The sequence below is a fragment of the Neovison vison genome, chromosome 5 (assembly GCF_020171115.1).
Source record: "Neovison vison isolate M4711 chromosome 5, ASM_NN_V1, whole genome shotgun sequence".
In the NCBI taxonomy this organism is placed as follows: Eukaryota; Metazoa; Chordata; class Mammalia; order Carnivora; family Mustelidae; genus Neogale; species Neogale vison.
This window is the reverse complement of record NC_058095.1, coordinates 25,222,599-25,241,497: the sequence shown is the minus strand read 5'-3', so window position 1 is coordinate 25,241,497 and position 18,899 is coordinate 25,222,599. Positions and strand designations below refer to the sequence as shown.

The 18,899-nt window shown below is 45.1% G+C and overlaps 1 protein-coding gene across 2 annotated transcripts in view; it reads right to left on the bottom strand.

The window, feature by feature from the left end:
- SMG6 (SMG6 nonsense mediated mRNA decay factor) overlaps positions 1-18,899 on the bottom strand; it is a 251,682-nt gene that overhangs the window by 134,102 nt on the left and 98,681 nt on the right. For both annotated transcript variants that reach the window (XM_044248158.1, XM_044248157.1), the window contains exons 11-12: positions 5,225-5,341; positions 3,487-3,655 (exon numbers count right to left, since the gene is read on the bottom strand). In XM_044248158.1, the coding sequence (XP_044104093.1) occupies positions 3,487-3,655; positions 5,225-5,341 (286 nt within the window). The remainder of the gene's footprint in view (positions 1-3,486; positions 3,656-5,224; positions 5,342-18,899) is intronic.

Sequence of the window (18,899 nt, the reverse complement as noted above, 5' to 3'; positions counted from 1 at the left end):
GCCTAGACTGGATTCATCAGTGGTGCCCACAGCTCTACAGGAACTTGTTTACTAGGCAATCAGATTCGATATACTGCAAAGAGTCTAAAAAGAAAAAGCAAATTTGTTCAAGTGTTCCAACCCCCTCTGCCTGTCTGTAGCCTTGGAGGGAAAGCCTAGCTGGGGACGGCTGTAGCTTGGACCACGTGCCCAGCTGCAGATTGAGCCCTTGCCCAAAGATGGGCAGCAGCTTGCATATGCCGGCAACGGGCCATTTGCTACAGCATCCAAAGAGAAAACAGACTCAGCACCTCAAGCAAATGAGGCCCAGCGCTTCCTGTGTGAGCTTTCCATTTCCTCAGCCAAACAAAAGCCAAAGGGAGTGGGAGAGGGAGGAGGGATAAAGGGAGACGGGTCACAGAAGAGAGTTAACAGGACTGATGGCCGGGATATGGATAAACAGGGGTTGGGTGGACCATATCTAAGGGACCTGTGGTTGTGAGGTGAGGTGACCCAGGGAAAGCCCAAGCTCCAAGGACAGATGGTCTGCTTCCCCACCCCTTGAGAGGAAGGGAGGAACACTCTGTGACCCCTGTGCAGTCTCAGAAGCAGTGGCTTCAGATACTTGGAGAGCTGAGACCTTCCTTGTCAGTTTCTTTCCAAAACTGCAAATTGCCTAGTCGGCATTATAGATTAACAGCCTGAAATGTTTGAGGCTATACATGTTAACTCTTTAGAGAACACTGCCGGGAAACGGCCACCCCTAGCTAGCAGATGAGACCATTCCTTTGTGTGACCCCAGCCGCCTAGCAGATGGCTCAACCCTGGCTCCTAAGGCTTCAGCCTGGGGCGCATTTGGGAACCTAGGAGAGTTCATAGGAGGGTGCTGTGAACATTAGCCACACAGTTACCAAGCTAGGGCTGGGAGGGAAGGGGGAGAGAAAGCACTGGACAGTCTAGGGGAGCTTCTTGGCATGAGGAACAGGGAAGAAGTTTGAGGAAGAAAAGGGTAGAAAGTAGCACACAGTCCACACAGAAAGGTCAAGAAACTACTAGATGGAAATCTCTCCTGCAGCCTTCCCTCTGTAGGTCACCCATTAAGTGGAGAGACTCACATGGGCAGCCCCCAGCCCAGAGAAGTACCATTGCGCAGCAGCCTAGGTCTCCACACTCTGTCCTCCAGTATGTTCCCCTCCCAGAGCAGAACAATGAAGAATGATGATGAAATGCTGGGCATAGATACTCGCGCGCGCGCTCGCTCTCTCTCTCTCTCTCTCTCTCTCTCTCTCTCTCTCGCACACACACACACACCCAGCACAGAGCCTAAAGGAGCTGAGTACACTGCGCGGCAAAACAGAGCACAGGGCGGGGGTGGGGGGTGGGGGGTGCAGAAGGAAGTGGGGGCGGGGCGGGGGAAAAGAAAGGAAAAGGAGAAAGAGAGAGACAGAGCCAGGAAGAAAGAGAAGATGGAGGGAGGGAGAGAGATGGACCATCAACAGAGTTGACCAGAGATGGGCAGCACCAACATGCAAAAACATCAAGAAACAATTGTGCAAATACGAACACACAGTAACACTAACACAAGAAAAGAATGGGACACATAGAGACCAGGGGTCAGCCAACTTTCTGCAAAGGGCTAGACGGTAAACATGTTAAGCTTTGCAGACCGTAACATCTCTATTTTAACTACTCAGCTCCACTGCTGCAGTGCAAAAGCAGCCACAGACAAAGTGTAAACAAATAAGCATGGCTGTGCTCCAATACTCCAATATGACTTCATGGACGCTGAAATTTGACTTTCCTAATAATTTTCACAAGTCATGAAATATTATTCTTTGGATTTTTTTTGAGCTGTTTAAAAATGTAAACCATTCTTAGCTCCTGGGCCACAGTTTGCTGACCCCAATACAGACAGGCACACATGAGAGGCAGATAAATAGAGGCAGGCAGGCAGGTACCCGCCAAGACAGGCAGAGACAGGCAGGCTACAGGTGACTCCAGCAGGGAGACCCAGACGAGGCAGGCAAAGGCAGGTAGATTCAGGGAGACCCACGTTCACAAAAATTCCCCTTCCAACACAATGTTGACTGACACACAGAGACACAGTCACAGACAAACAGGGACATGGACACAGGCAGTCTTAGACACAGATACTCAGGAATATATACACACACTCCCATACATGGAGACATGGACAGGACCAAAGTACACATGGACTAACATGCACCCTGAATCAGAGAGAGACATAAACAGACACACTGGAACAGACTCTTCATGGAGACACATGAATCCCTCAAAGAGACCCCTACACCCAAGGCTAGAAAGAGACACAGACACAGCACACAGAAATATGTGGACACATATACATGGACAGACATGTCCGGGTATACCAGAAGACCCTTAGATACATACAGACCTTCATACTCAGACACAGATAAGACACCCGGACATACACAGACAACCAGAGACAAAGAGGCACACACAGAGATAGAACCCACACACAGATACGGATATAAGGAACAGCTATGCATACTGGGTGCTTGGGTGGCTCAGGCAGTTGAGCATCTGACTCCTTGTTTTGACTCAGGGTCCTAGGATTGAGCTCCAAGTTGGGTTCCCCACTCAGAAGGGAGTCTGCTTGTCTCCTCCCTCTCTGCCCCCCTCCCCCCACTCACACTCTCTCTGTCAAATAAATAAATCTAAAAAAAAAAAAAAGAAAGAAAGAAATAGCCACACATGGTTACACAACTATATAAATATAAAATGCCACTGAATCGTATACTTAAAAATGGTTAAGATGACAAATTCTGTTACATATATATTTTACCACAGTTTACTAAAAAAAGAAAAAGGTCACACAAACATACAAACAGATCTACATAAACACACCCAGGCAGACACACATACTCCCCAGACCAACACACCCCACACCTCAAATGCTGTGACAGATAGCACACGGACACACAGCGACAGGGAGATGGGAAACGAAATGAATGGAAGACAGAGGTGTGCACATTCACACCATTACAACGCATGAGAGGGAGGCCCAAGCAGGGTGTGGAAGGCAGCACAAGAAGCAGCAGGACACAGCCTGAAGGACGTGTGGAGAGAAACTAAAAGGGAGAGTAAAAGACAAGGCCTTGCCTTTACACGGACACATGCCCACACTTGACACACACCCATAGAGGCAGCTGCAGAGACCGTAGACATGAACAGCATGAAGTGAGAGCCAAGAGCAAGGACAAAGATCAAAACAAAGCAAGCTAGAGAGAGAGAGAAGGACAGACTGAGAAGAGGAGGAACAGACAGGACAACAGGGAAAAACAAACTAAAGTATCAGGGGACAAGGAAGGTGTTCAAGGAAGTGAAAAAGCAAAGTTCAAGTGAGGAAGGAAGAGAGGAATAAGCAGGCGGTAGGTGGAAAGAAATAGAGGACCAAGAGGGTAGCCGGGGGAGCACACGTGGGCCAAGGCCAGCAGGGCCAAATGAATGAGCAGGCTGACTCACTGTGAGGGAAGGTCCAGGGACGTGGGTGGAGGATTCCAGGTGTCTGGGTAGCCGAGCATCCAGTCCGACCAGACTTTCACACTGGGGAGCAGTTCCTTCAGGTCCGGGACAAAGGAAGACACCTTGATGTCATCTTGGTCATCCTCATCCTCAGGAGAGGACAACTGAGCTGCAGAGGCAAAGGGTGAGAACTGGGCCTAGGTCTGCTGTGGCCCACGAGGGAGGCCTGGGGCGCTGGGACGGCAGCAAGCTCTTAGGGAAGGGAGACCAAGTCCACAGGAAAGCTGGGCCCAGAAGCGGAGGACAAGTGCCAGCATCACCTAAGAGGATTCTGAAAAGCAGGACAAAGAGAGAACCAGTGCACTGAGTCTGCCCCTGCAGACAGCTGTTTCTGCTCCACCTGTGGCCTGCTGAAGTCGCCACTCCGGCCTCTAGCCCCCCATTTCACTTTCCCTTCAGCACAGCACTGAGATGGCACCAGAGTTCCTGCCAAAACTGCATACCCTGAGTCTGACCATGAGAAAATATCCGAGAAACCCAGACTGGGGGATATTTGACAAAATAAGTGGCCTGTACGCTTCAAAAATGTCAATGTCATGAAAGACACAGAAAGACTTCAGAAAACCATTCAATGCCAGACTGCAGGAAACTAAAGGGACACGGCATCTAGAAATTGCAATGTGTAAACCTGGGGTGGGTCCTGGACCAGAAAATGACTTTTTTCAGGACAGCTGGTACAAACTCAATAAAGTCTGCAGATTTAACAACAGTATTGTATCAGTGTCGGCTTCCTGATTTTGATAACTACACTGTCATGTAAGGGAACATCCTTGTTATTCGGAAATGCTCAGTCAACCATATGGGGGTAAAGGGCTACCACAGCTACAACTTAACAATCAAATAGTTCAGAACAAAAGCATCCATGTGTATATATAAAAAGAGAGAGAACTTAAAGCAACTATGGTAAAATGTTAACAAATGGGGACTCTGGGTAAAGGGTATGTAAGAGTTCTTTGTATAATTCTTTCAACTTTTCTATAAATTTAAAATTGCTTCAAAATAAAAAAAGTTACCTCGACCCTCCCTCCCAAAAAAGGCAGCTCCAGAGTCTGGAGGCATTCACAAAATTGAAGTGGCAGGGGGACAGGAGAGGGGCCTCAATACTCACCAATACTGATCCAGGAGCTGAGAGAAAGGGGCAATCTTCACCCTACCTTACATGGCTCAGCAGGCAGTCCTAGATTTCTAAGGGCAACCTTCATGCATATGGGGACACTGATCAACTCAAGGGTTAAAAACAGCCTGTGCTCTGGTTCAGTGAGTCGTCCAAGGTGGCTGGTCCACAGTGGTTACAACACCCACCAGTACCAGACAAAGAGGGACACAGAAATAGAGCAGGGAAACCAAAACATCAATTATGAACAAAAATGGAAATTGTCTTTATTGGTTTACTAATGTTACAGGAACCTGCAGCAGTTCGTAGGTACAGTGAAAAATCTTAACTTCTAGAGAACAGGGGGAGGGGATAGTTCCCCCAAGGACAGAGGGCTACAGAGGTAAAGGGAAAGCAAAAGGAGGTGGGGCTAGTTAAGTAGGCAGAAGGAAGGAGGGGTTACTTGAGCAAGAGTATCAAGTAGAGGGAGGAGATGCTGAGAAGGCAGGGTGGCATCCTGAGCTGGTCTGCACAGGGCCCAGGCAGGAGGAAGGCCATCAGTCAGGGGGTCCCTCCTCTGCTTACCTTTGGCAGACTCCTTGAGCAAGCAGGTGCAGCGCCGCACCAGGAGAGAAAACATGGCCAAGCCCAACGCTGCGGCTTGCTCCTGGATCACAGAGCGACACTCCTCTGAGAAGCAGTCTGAGGAGAGACAAATGAAACTTCATCAGTGCCCTGGGTGGTCAAGGGCTACTCTTCTCCAGGTTACCAGGTGCACTTCCTTGGTCTTGTCACTGAGCTCCCTTTCCTCATCTAAGACTGGTGGTAGTAGTATTTCCTCTTTCTTTCTTTCTTTTTTTTTTTTTTTTTAAAGATTTTATTTATTTATTTGACAGAGAGATAGATCACAAGTAGGCAGAGAGGCAGGCAGAGAGAGGGGGGAAGCAGGCTCCCTGCTGAGCAGAGAGCCTAATATGGGGCTCAATCCCAGGACCCTGGGATCATGACCTGAGCCGAAAGCAGAGGCTTAACCCACTGAGCCACTCAGGCGCCCCAGTATTTCCTCTTTGAAAGCGTCGCCATAGGCTAAGTAAAATAGTGCACATGAAGCATTTACCACAATGGCTGGTCTATGGGTAAGCACTTGGTAACATTATGACAGGCATCCCCTATGTAAATTCGGCATTGCTTCCCCAGGACCAGGTACCCCAAGGTGGACAGTTTGGGCCAGAGCTACAGACTCTCTGTATTTAGTTGGCTACTAATAATGCGAAGCTATAGTAACAAGTCATATTAATTCACTCAGTTCCTCTCACATAGCACTAGGAGTACAAATATCAATTAAGATCACAAAAAATACAAATTTATCTTCTTGAATCACTAACCTTTGGTTCCATCCTTACCTTCCATCACTCCTCCACTTACAAACAACCTGTTTTCACTGAATGAGTTAATTTTACATGGGAAAATGGGCATATGATAAGCACTTAACCAGTGGTACTTTTTATTTCACAAATTCTTTCCCCCAGGGCTGAAAAAGAAATCTGGCTCCCAATATCATCACCCACTCCCCCTCACTTTCTCAGCCTGGCTGACTTCCTTCTGGCTGTGGGTCAGCGAAAGGAGCCACCTTGGTGGTGGCCAGAGCTATTCTTGGGCAGGAGCTACAACATACACTCTCAAAACGCTGTCTGTAACTACTCCTTGTCAGTGGCTGGCCCGGATGGCCACTTATTCCAGACTTGAGAGAAATGGGTGACAAACAGAAGGCAGCCATCCAATTGCAGCCTCAGAGGCGGAGGAGACACCCAATACGCACAGGAGATGGAATGAGGCACCTGCTCACTTGCTCTGGCATCAGCTAATCTGTTAATTCCCTCTGTAACACAGGAGAATGCTCAGAATCCCCAAGTGTTAAAAGGATAATTAGCCACCACATGTTTGATCTCTGTGCCTGCCTGCATGTTAACCTCAACAGCCAGAGGGAAGCCCTCTTGCCTCTCTCCTCATTGACACTAGTCTGGTCAATGGGGCCTAACTGAAGTCTTTACTCCAGGAGATGCTACACAACCACAGTTATTCCTAACCGCCTTGGCCACAGGAGCAAACATGATTGGAGTATACAGAGCCAGCCCCAAACCACTTTAGAGAGCCCTGGGAGTGAGAAGGAACAGGCTGCTGCTCAGAAGGTCGAACATATGAATAGCATCAGTGTAACAAAGTATTCGTCTGTTGTGGCTTTCCTGCCATCCTTCCAGATGCCCACTGGTCCCAAATGTCACCCTCTAACTTTCCAACTCAACTGCAGCAGGCAGTAAGGAAGTGGTAACAATCCATGTGATTAGAATAGGTCACCACTCTCATTCTTCTGGTAAGGCCCCCTAAACCTCCGCTAGAGAAACCAAGACACCAGCATCCAAGAATCAAGAGGGGAAAGGGTAGAAAGCAGGCAAGGGGAAGATGTGTATGCCATCCTAAGAAAAATGGCAGCTTCTCCCCTCTATCTCTTACTTTGGGCAGGATCACGGTCTGTTCTGCCCCAGCTCAGCCCAGGCCCCTGCCAAACACTGCCAGCAGGCTGCCTCTAATTAGCAACAAGGCCAGCCCAGAATGGGGGCATAAGTCCAGAACAGAGGAAGCTAGAGTAGTATAAGGAGAGGCCACATCCTGGGAGTTGACATTAGTGACCCCTTAACAACTGGGTATCTTAGGCATAAGTTGCCTGCACATAGAAGGCCCTGAAAAGGCACAGAAGGGGGTGTCTTAGCTCGAAGAGACTGGCATTTTGAGAAGCCTAAGACTACAATAAGATACTCTCATTAACCTGGATAAGGATAAGATGGGACAAAGAGAGATTACTTTCACCAAGCCCATTTCTATTTTTATGACAAATGGCAATCATAGGCTAGGCTATTTCTCAGAGGGCAAAGTTGTGACTAGGGCTCAAGGGGGAGAATGAACTGCTTAAAAACAATGATACTTTTGGCCTCTGGGGAGTCAAAGTTGACTTTCTTTCTTTCTAAGATTTTATTTGGGCGTCTGAGTGGCTCAATCGGGTAAGTATCTGTCTTTCAGCTCACGTCTGCCTCAGGCACCAAGTTGGGCTCCCTGCTCAGTGGGGAGCCTGTGTCTCCCCACTGAAGCTCCCCCTGCTTGCACTAAGAAATAAATAAAATCTTTTTAAAAATTAAAATTTTAGGGGCAAGTGGGTAGCTCAGTGAGTTAAGCATCTGCCTTTGGCTCATGTCATGATCCCAGGGTCCTGGGATCGAGTCTTGCATCGGGCTTCTTGCTCCGCAGGGAGCCTGCTTTGCCTCTGCCTACCTCTCTCTCTCTCTCTGACAAATAAGTAAATAAAATATTAAAAAAAATAAAAATTAAGATTTTATTATTTGAGAGAAAGAGAGAGAGAGAAAGAGAGACAAAGAGAGGGAGGGCAGGGAAGGGCAGAGGGAGAGGGAGTCCCAAGTGGACTCCACACTGAGCATGGACCCTGATACAGGGTTTGATCCCATGACCCTGAGATCATGACCTGAGCCCAAACCAAGAGTCAGATGCTTAATCAACCGCACTATGCAGGCCCTCCCCAGGGTGGCTTCTTTTTTAAGACTCCTGAAATAAGGTCTGGGGATCAGGAAGGTAGAAACAACAGTCTCTTTGCCGTAAGTGTGGAAGAGCTCAACTACTTCTCAGAGCAGCAGCTGAAAAGGCAGCTTCATGAATGCTCTAGTGTTAGCCACAGAGCCTCAAATCTTCATTCACCTCTTCACACCTCTCCATAAAGGGCCTGACAGTACTTCCCTGAAATGGTCTGCAGGAGGGACAAACCACTAAGTATTCTGCTCTGATCAAGCATGTGGTGATATCACTGCTATATGGGGTCAGAATGCCTGGGTCTCAGTGAGCCTTCTGACCACGTCACAGAGAATACTCTCTGGAAGGGCTGCCCACCCCGCCAAGGTTCGATGGTACACAAGCATGTACTGAGCACCTACAGTATGCTTCACCCTGTGCTGAGTATTATGGAGAACACAGCTACAAATAAAACAGAGTCCCTACAAACTCAGGACCTTACAATTGGGTGAAAAAAACCTGCTATTTACCCAAGTAACCATCGCAACTCAGACCCAGAGCCTCCAGTGAGAACTATATTAAATGCTATGGCATCTTCGGAGATACTCTTTGCCTTGAGCAGGCTTCTGTAGGCTAGCAGCCATAAGATGCCACTCCTTGGGAGCTATTCATTCTCATACAAGTGAGGAGGAAAACAGCATCCAGATTCCCAGAGTCCACCCACTTTGGGGGTAGAGCTAGGAAACTGGCCCTAGTCTGACAAATGCCCATATATATCCCTAGAGTTGGGCTGGGTCAGACCAACAAATGATGTGGGGTGGGGAAGGAAAAAGCATTGTTTGCCTTGGTATTTGCCTGGGTTCCTCTGGCTTTGTGTCAGGTAGCAGGAGCCTGACATGAGCTGAGGAACTCATTAACACTGTGAAATAGCCTTTCCCCTTCTTTCCAAAAGCAGGCTTGCTCAAGGGTTTAGGGGGACGGTTTTGGCTAAGCAAGTCAGACAGAAATATTTCTTACCAAGAAAGTCACCTGAGGTCTGAACTTGATTCTGCCCTTTCCCACATGTTCTCAGATGGGCAGATGACCAGAGCTCCCACTATTCCTGTGCCCAAATACCTGCACAGGCAGAAATAGTCTTCTCATTCCCACGTAACAGGGAGACTCTCTCATTTTTCTGAGAACATATTCATGGAAAACATAAACCAACTGTCGTCAAAGTTGTATGAAATCAGGAAATGGAGTGGCCGGGAGAAGGCTGCCATGTGGCCGGATGTTATGTATTTCTAATTAGCGCTATACATCTTTCAACAGCAAGTGTCCTTCTGCTGGGAAACACAACACACTGCCCTTGTTATTGTAACTGTCAGAGAAGTGCTTAAACAGATAATCTCCAGGAAAAGTGATAAACAGTCCCCTCTCCCTCCCGTGTGTGTGCGACGGTGCTGCCAAAGCAAAGCTGTGCTTGACGGCTCCAGGATGGCAAAGCATCCTCCTGCAGGAAATGAGAATGAGGCAGAAGGAAGGGGAGAGGGAAGAGGAGGGGGGGCAGGCCCACCTGCCTGGACCCTCTGTGCCCAGCTAAGGGACAGAAGTTCAGATCTTCTGATCAGCTCCTGGGTCAGGGAGAGCACTGGAGGCAACCAGTACTTGTTAAGTATATGTGCTGCCAAAGCACACCAGTACCCGTAAGGATGAGGTTTGGCTGGTCACAGAAAAATCTGGCAGCAAGGAAATAAGCAGAGCTTCCCTGATGCACACGGCCAGCTTCCTGGCAAGGGGATGACAAGAGTGCTGAAGGGGAGACACAGGACAGATGACACAGAGGTCTGGTACCCTGACCGAAGCAGAGGGATTCAGAAGCCACTGGGGTCTACTGGCCATTCCAGGAAAGAGAACCAACTATTTGCTCAGCTGCTTCACTAATAGCTGGAGAAAAATGCAGGCAAGACCACCTTATTCACTGACTCCCTCCCCACCAGCTCCTCCCAAAGACAGGAAATGAATGGTCAGTCACCTCCAAACTAACACCACCTGGAGGTGATTTGTTGGCTCTTATCTTTCAGACATAGGGATGCTTTTCTTATGAGTCAGTCACCAGTCAGACACAGGGCTGGCACAGTTCCTGAGCAGCCCACCAAAACCTCCTTGTCTGCAGGAAGTGGGCAGTGAGAGCATCTTTCAACTGCTGCTGTTTGGGCTACAGAGTTCCCTGTGGCAGTTGCTGACTGAAGGAGGGATGGAAGAGGAGGTCATTGTATAGAAACCAGATAAAAGCCCAGAGCAAAAGCAGAGCTCTCCAGGCCATTGGGGCATCGTTTTATTCCCCGAGAAGTAAAATGAACGAGTGAGGAAAACCAGGCACCAATAGACCAAGCAAATTATTCATGCATAATGGCAGAACACAGGTTGATCCAAGGCTGGCCATGAACAACGCATCCCCAAATGGTACAGTCACAACAAAACCAAGGAACACGGAAGGTAGTGTTTCCTCCCAAGAGCTCCTACAGTCAGGCCTGCTATTCCTTTTTGTAGGATTGTAAAACTGACTTTTTTTGTTGGGCAGATGTGAGGGCAAAGAAAATACCAACCTAACAAAATGACCTCTCCTGGGACATCTGGGTGGCTCAATCGGTTAAGTGGCTGCCTGAGCACCTGGGTTGCTCAGTCAGTTAAGTATCTGCCTTTGGCTTAGGTCATGATCACAGGGTCCTGGGATCAAGTCCCACATCTGGCTCCTTGCTCAGTGGGGAGCCTGCTTCTCCCTCTGTCTCTTCCTGCCTGTGCTTGCGCTCTCTCTCTCTCTCTCTCTCTGACAAATAAATAAATAAATAACTTTCTTTAAAAATGACCTCTCCTATTAGTTACAAAGTTATTTATTCAGCCCAGTGGTGGAGGATATGAAGGAAAATAAGATCCATCCATAGGAAGATAATAATCTAATGAGGAAGACAGGAAGAATACACAGACTCAAATAACTATAATTCAAGGAAGATGGAAGTAAGATGCTTTCTTTCACCAGAGGAAAAGAAAATCATCTCCAGCTAGGGGATAGCCAAGAAGGTTGCACAGAAGAATGAGTGAGCACTTCTGAGCAAGGCTGCAAAAAAAGAACAAAGCTGGAACAGGCAGGACGAAGGAGAGACTGCATGTTGCTAAGGAGGCACGAAGGTCAGGGCACACCAGGCACCCTCCCACATGGCAAGCGAGGGACTCAAGAGTGCCACCGCACGGGGACCACAAAGCACCGGGCCTGCAAGGCCACCGCAAGGAACGCAGACCTAAGTTGGCACGGGGTGAGGAGGGCACCTGCTCGAGGTTTCCAAACGAAGCACAGGTGAGTGTTTTATGATGATTTTATCTAGCCAAAACATTTAGGATACATTAGCGTAGCTGGAATAATATAAAAGGAACAGAGACTTGTTGGGAAGCCAAGAAGGCATGAACTTGTTTGAACTGAGAGAAATTATGTGTAAATGTACTTTGTAAACTTTATAATGCCAAGTAAATGTAGCATCTTTCTTATAGGAGCTAGAAGAGGGAACAGACAGGAGTGTATGGATGTGAGAAATGCTGCCGAAGGAAAATCAAGAACGATAGAAATGATGTGTGGGAGGGAAGGGATTCACTGGAAGGGGCCAAGGACTCTTAATTAATAATCTCGGCAGGTTCCAGAGGATCCTGAGACCTCAAAAAGGATAACACCTACCAAAGGAGGTCCAGGAAAGGAGCCTAAGTTTGGGATTGCAGAACACCTGGAGGGAGGAGGTATGCATCAAGGAGTCCCCAGGCTCCCACCCACTTGGCTCTGAGCCAGACCTGTCTTTCCAGAACAAAGACACTTCAGGGGGTCAGAAATACTTGAGGAAGACCTTGCATAAGGAGGCCTGGGGAAGTCTGAACTGGCTCTCCCTGTGGAAGCCATTAGATATTCAGCACTTCATTTGTTTCCAATTCTTGTATGAGTGCAGCTCCAGGCTGTGGGGTGAGAGGCTCCTCTCTGACGTAATCAGGAAGCAGCTGCAAAATTAAGGAATCCCTCATGACATCATAAAAAGGGTCGATGGTTTACTGGGGAAAGTATAAAAATTAATTACATATTCCCACATGAATCCTTCCCCTAAATCTGTACACACTCCTTCCCACCCCCACATATTCTCTCATCAACAACATCCCAAAGCCACCTCACTGATCAGGGTACAAAAGAGCAAACAAAACCCAGGAAGATGAAGTTCTCTGGTATACCCACTGTCTGCCCCATACATTTGGAACTTAATAAGTGACAGCTTCTCCTGGAATTTTTAGACATATAGCATGCTTCCCCAACAAAACTATAAGCCCCTTGAGGACAAGAGCTATGTCAAGACTTCACATCCTAAAAAAAAAAAAAAAAAGACTTCACATCCTTGAAAATTAGCACCATGACAGGGTTCAGGACATGTGTGCTGTTCACAACAGTAGGTACACTATGCCTCTCACTTGTGAATCCTAACCATAAACAACATGATTCCACTGTGGCCTGAAATAATAACTAAGTTACACTGAGACCTGTGTTTGGCATAAAGACTGTGTGTGTGTGTGTGTGTGTGTGTGTGTGTGTAAAATCTCAAAACTTCACATAAGATTTGCATAAGAGGTATTATTTTCCCTCTCTGACAGTTGAGGAAACAGAGCCAGAGAAGTTAAATGACTTGCCCAAGGTTACAACGCCAGTAAGTGTCAGCACTGGGGTTTGAATTCAAGTCTGTCTGCTCTTGTACCTACACTGTTTGTCACATACCTGATTGTCACATGCCTGTGATTCAAGCTGCAAGCCCCAAATCTTCCTCTCTTTTCTGTGAATATAAAAACCTTAGAATCTCCATGGTTCTGCACAAAAAGCTCTAAGGTAACAACTGTGTGGAATCTAAAATAAAAACAATATACCATTTTAGGGTGCTTGGGTGGCTTGGTCGGTTAAAAGTCTGCCTTTGGCTCAGGTCATAATCCCAGGATCCTGGCATGGAGCCCAATGTTGGGCTCCCTGCTTATCTGGGAGTCTGCTTCTCCTTCACCCTCTGCCCCTCCCGCACCCCCTACCCTCCCGCATATGAGCACACACTCTCTCTCTCAAGAAATAAAATAAAATAAATAAAATAATAAATAATAAAAGCACCATACCACTTATAATAACACCAAAGAAAACAAAATAGTTACATATAAAATATTAGCTATTTTCAATATTCAATCTAACAAAATATGTACAGCATCTCTAAGTTGAAAATTACAAAATACTGATGAAGGAAATCAAAGAAGACCTAAATAACTGGAGAGATTTACCCTGCTTGTACGCTGGAAGACTCAACATTGCAGAGATGTCAATTCTCAACCACATAGATCTATACGTTCAATGCAAATACCATTAAAATCTCAGCCAAGTTACTTGTAGATACAGACAAGCTTATTCTAAAATTTACATGGAAAGGCAAAGGGCCTAGGATGTTTAAAACCACTCTGAAAAAGAACATAGTAGGAGGAAATCGTTCTTCCCCATGTTAATTAAGTCAAAGGAAGGAGAGCCTTTTCAATGAATGGTGCTAGAACAATTAGATATCCACAGGCCAAAAAGTGAATCCTGACCTAAGTCTCACATTTTATGCAAAAATTAAGTGACAATGGATCAAAGACTTAGATGTAAAAACATAGGACCATAAAATTTTTAGAAAAAAAAATGAAGAAAATCCTCAGGACCTAGGACCAAGAGAATATTTGGACTTACTGCCAAAAGCACAATCTACAAAAAGTTAATTTGAGATACTGAACCTCATAAAAATTTAACACTTTTGTTCTGCAAAAAATGGTAAGAGGATGAAAAGGCAAATTACAGACTGGGACAATATATCAAAATAAACTACAAAGGACAGGCATCTAGATGATATAAAAAACTCTCAAAACTCAACGGTGAGAAAACAATCTAATTAGAAAATGGACAAAAGACACAAGCAAACATTTCACCAAAAAAGGATATACAGATGAAATGTAAGCACATGAAAAGAAGCCCAATATCGTGAGTCACCGGGAAAGTAACATCTAAAAGTACAACGAGGTATCACTACATACCTACCAGAATGGCTAAAATATTGAATACTAATGATACCATAAAGCTGGTAAGGATGCAGAGGAACGGGATTACACAACCTGAGCTGACTGGAAGGTAAAAATGGCACAGGCATTCTGGAAAATAGTTTGGCGGTATCTTCTAAACCTAAAAATGTACTTATTTTTTTTTTTTTAAAGATTTTATTTATTTATTTGACAGACAGAGATCACAAGTAGGCAGAGAAGCAGGCAGAGGGAGAGGAGGAAGCAGGCTCCCTGCTGAGCAGAGAGCCCGATGCGGGGCTCGATCCCAGAACCCTGGGATCATGACCTGAGCCGAAGGCAGAGGCTTTAACCCACTGAGCCACCCAGGCGCCCCTAAAAATGTACTTATGATTCAGCAATTATCTTGGGCATTTATCACATGAAATGAAAACTTATGTTTGCACAAAAATCTGTACACAAATGTTCATGGAAGCTTTATTCATAACAGCCTAAACTGGAAACAACCCAAATGTCCTTCAACAGATGAACAGTTAGACAGTGAACATCCACAGCACAGAATACTACTCAGCATAAAAAGAAAAGTGGTATGTACAATAACCTCGATAAACCATCAGGGAATTAAGTGTAGCCAAAAAAGCCAATTTTAAGAGGTTACATACTATATAATCCCATTTATAGAATATTCTTGAAACAAAATGATTACAGAGACAGAGCACAAGGGTTAAGATTTGGGGAGAAAGGGGATGGGGTATTTCTAAAGAGGTAGCCATAGGGAGCTCTGCAGTGTTGGGACAATTCTGCACTTTGACCGTGTGCAGTTACAGGAAGTTACCTGTGTGATAAAATTGTACAGAACCATATATACACATGTGCAACTGGCAAATATGTACCTGTATGAATGCGTAACTGGTGAAATGAGTAAGGTCTGTGGACTGTACCAATGTCAATTTCATGGGATCAATATTGTGCTAAAGTCAAGATACTAACATTAGGGAAGGAGGGATGAAGGGGACACAGGACCTCTCTCTACATTTTTTTACAATGTCCTGTGAATCTATAATTATTTCAAAATATAAAGTTTAAAACAAATAAGAGACCCCCCCCAAAAGATCTAAGATTCCAGAAACATTTTTCTTTTACAAAGAATAGGGCTTCTTAGACATTTGGGGGACATTTTCCCAATCAGCAGATTACTCTGCACAGACGCTGTATGCAGCCCTTCGTTTGCATCTTGTGCTGTCCACCCTAAGCTGCTGGAGGCCACTGTGGCTCTTTATCTGGATTGAGCAAGAAACTGCCAGGGGCAACTAAAAGGAAAATAAGAAAAAAGACGGGAAAGTTCACTGAAGACAGAACTTCCATCTACAGAATAAGGAGTAAAGCAAGAGAACTTCATCATCAGATCAGTAAAATCCGTGTCAAGCAGCAGACTGGAGGTGATGAGAAAGTGAAGAAAGATGACAAGAAGAACAAATTGCAGAAGCTAAGTGAGCTGTTTAAACATGTTCTTGCTCTCAAAAAATAAGGAAAGGTATAAATCTCAAATCGGTGGTATGTGTAATCCACCAACAACAAGGACAGTCGGGGGGAAAAAGTTACTTAAAACACGTTGCTTAGTGCTGTTTTCTTCGTAAGTGAAACTGCTTATGCATTTTCAGCGTGCAATGCTTTGGACCATTAATTAGATGGATATTAAGAAGTTTTCTTTTAATTGGCAGTATTAGCCTCAACCCCATGTGAAACTATCTTTGTCAATAAGTCTGTAGACCAAACTTCAAAAACAAAAAAACCTTCATCAAAACAAATAAGCACGCGTGCGCACACATACACACATATACTTGTCTCCAAAAGACAAAAATGAAAAGAGAAGCCACAGAGAAAATTTTCTTCCTGGGAGAAAATATGTGCAAAATACCTATCTGACAAAGGACTCATCTCTAAGAACTCTTTCAACTTAATAAAACAAAAAAATGAGCAAAGAAGATATGTGGATGGCAAATAAGTACGTGCTCAACATGCACTTCTTATAAAATGCTCAACATTACCAATCCTTAGGGAAATCAAAACCACAAATACAACTCCATACCCACTAGGATGGCTGTACCCAAAAAGAGAACAGGTGTTGCTGAGCACATGGAGTATGGGGAACTCTCACATACTGCTTTGGGAATATAAAATGATACAGCCACTTTGAAAAGCAAGTGGGCAGTTTCTTAAAACCAAAGTTAAAACACTCATTTACCGGGCGCCTGGGTGGCTCAGTAGGTTAAGCTGCTGCCTTCGGCTCAGGTCATGATCTCAGGGTCCTGGGATCGAGTCCCGCATCGGGCTCTCTGCTCAGCGGGGAGCCTGCTTCCTCCTCTCTCTCTGCCTGCCTCTCTGCCTACTTGTAATCTCTCTCTGTCAAATAAATAAATAAAATCTTTAGAAAAACAAACAAACAAACAAACACTCATTTACCAAGTGACCTGGCTATACCACTCTGAGGAATTTGTGTAAAAGCAGTGAAAGCATATGTCCACAAAAAGATTTACACTTGAATGTTTGCAGCAGTTTTATTCCAAAATAGCGCAACCTTGAAAATACCCAAACATCCATTAACAAGAGAATGGATAAACAAATTGTGGTATATCCATACAATGGAAGACTACTCAGCAACAAAAAGGAACAAACAACTGAATCATTCAACAACAAGTATAAATCATTACTGTGGAATAAAGAAGACAGGCCAAAAGACAGGGAGAGAGAGAGAAAGAGAGAGAGAGGAAATACTGTCAAATTCTAGAAAATACAAACTTTTATAGTGACAGAAAGCAGATCAGTGGTTGCCTGGGGATTGGGAGGTAAAGTTAGGGAAGAATGGATTACCAAGAGGCACAAGTAAACTTTTCTGAGTGAAGGGTATGTTCACTATCTTGACTGTGTTGATGGTTTCACAAATGTATACATATGTCAAATTCATCAACTGTACAGTCTACATATGTATAGTCTGATGTACATCAATCAGAGCTCAATAAAACAGTTAAAAGATTTTTTTTAATAACAGAATGCCATTAAAAGGCCATTAGTCTGACTCATCATTTAAGATTTTAAGAAATCATAACTTAGAGGCTGATTTGATAAAGCTGGACATGTACTGAGTGCCTAATACACAATTTGACACTCAGGAAAATGTTGCAAACTGGCACCGATATTTGCAGTTTACAGACAAGGAAACTAAGCCTCAGAGAGGGTAAGTTAACTTTCTTCATCAAGGTCACACAGCTGATAAATAGCTGGGAAAAAATTCAAACATGTGATGTGGTTGATTCTAAAGCTTATTATACCATTACAACACAACTGCTACCTTCTGAAAGTGATAAAATGATCTCCTCAAGTGCTAAGTCTTCTCCAATGATAGCCTGACTTACCCTCCTCCTTTATATGAAGCTCTGTGACCAAGAAGTGTCCTGGGGACTCTATCAAAACATCTTGGCAAGACAGACAACAAACCATTTCTACTCTCTACAAGGAAAAATGAAAGCACTCCTAAAGGAGTGCTAAAGGAGTGCTTTCATTTTTTTCCAGAGAATACCCATTTTATAAATGGTACACTATAGATTTCCTGGAAAAGGAAGGGAGGCAGGTAGGCAGGCAAGAAGGGAGGGCAGTGGGGTGGGGGGGCGGAGAAAGAGATAGAGGTAGTGGGGAGTGGAAAGAAAGAGAGAGAAAGGAGGAGGAGGAAGGGTGGGCAGGCAACCAGTCAAAACACACTCTGGCCATTTCCACTTTAGTTGTGTCTCTGGATTGATATTTTTGTCACTCTGAATTTCCTGCCTGATCCAGGGTTATTCAAATACACGTACCCTTTTGGGAAAGAAAAGCTGCTGCAAGCGGAATGGCATGCTGGCACCAGCTAAGTCCCTCAAGGATGGGGCCCGGGAGAAGAGTGTCTGCCATTCCAGCATCTCATCTGGAAGATTTACAAGTAAATCTTGAAGGACAGAGTTTTTACATCTACACTGCTTACCAGAGGTTTTGCAAGGCTTGCTTCTCTCACAATATTTGGGGGAAGCAAAGCAGGAGTGAAAAAGATTAGCAGCTTCTTAATTACATTAGGCAGGTAAGTGTCCCTGTGGAATTCTATTAAGAGAACTGGGGTATCTTGTGTCAGAAATTATTTAGGGTTCTGGAGGAGAAGAGAAGTGAAGTAGGCTTCCTAAAAAGTCATACCCATGAGCCAATCTAGAAGGAAACTTTTGCTGTAGCAGTGAGAAGGAATTAATAACGCCACAACCCTTCTGACGGACTAGATAGGTTTGGCAGCTGATTTAGAAAAACAGCTTGAAACCCATTTTTGTTGGTATGAAGCTTCAGGAGCACTTGGGGACTAATGTAAAAGTTAATGAGAGATAATGCCTGCAGACAACCTGATTCAGAGAAAGCTCCTTTAATTACGGCAGGCAGAAGGCGGGGAAATGCTCAGCTTCCATTTTAACAGATTAACTCAATTTTTTTTGTTTTATGGCTTCCTGAAGCATTTTTAAGAGTATGACAGGGGCACCTGGGTGGCACAGTGGGTTAAGCCTCTGCCTTCGGCTCGGGTCATGATCTCAGGGTCCTGGGA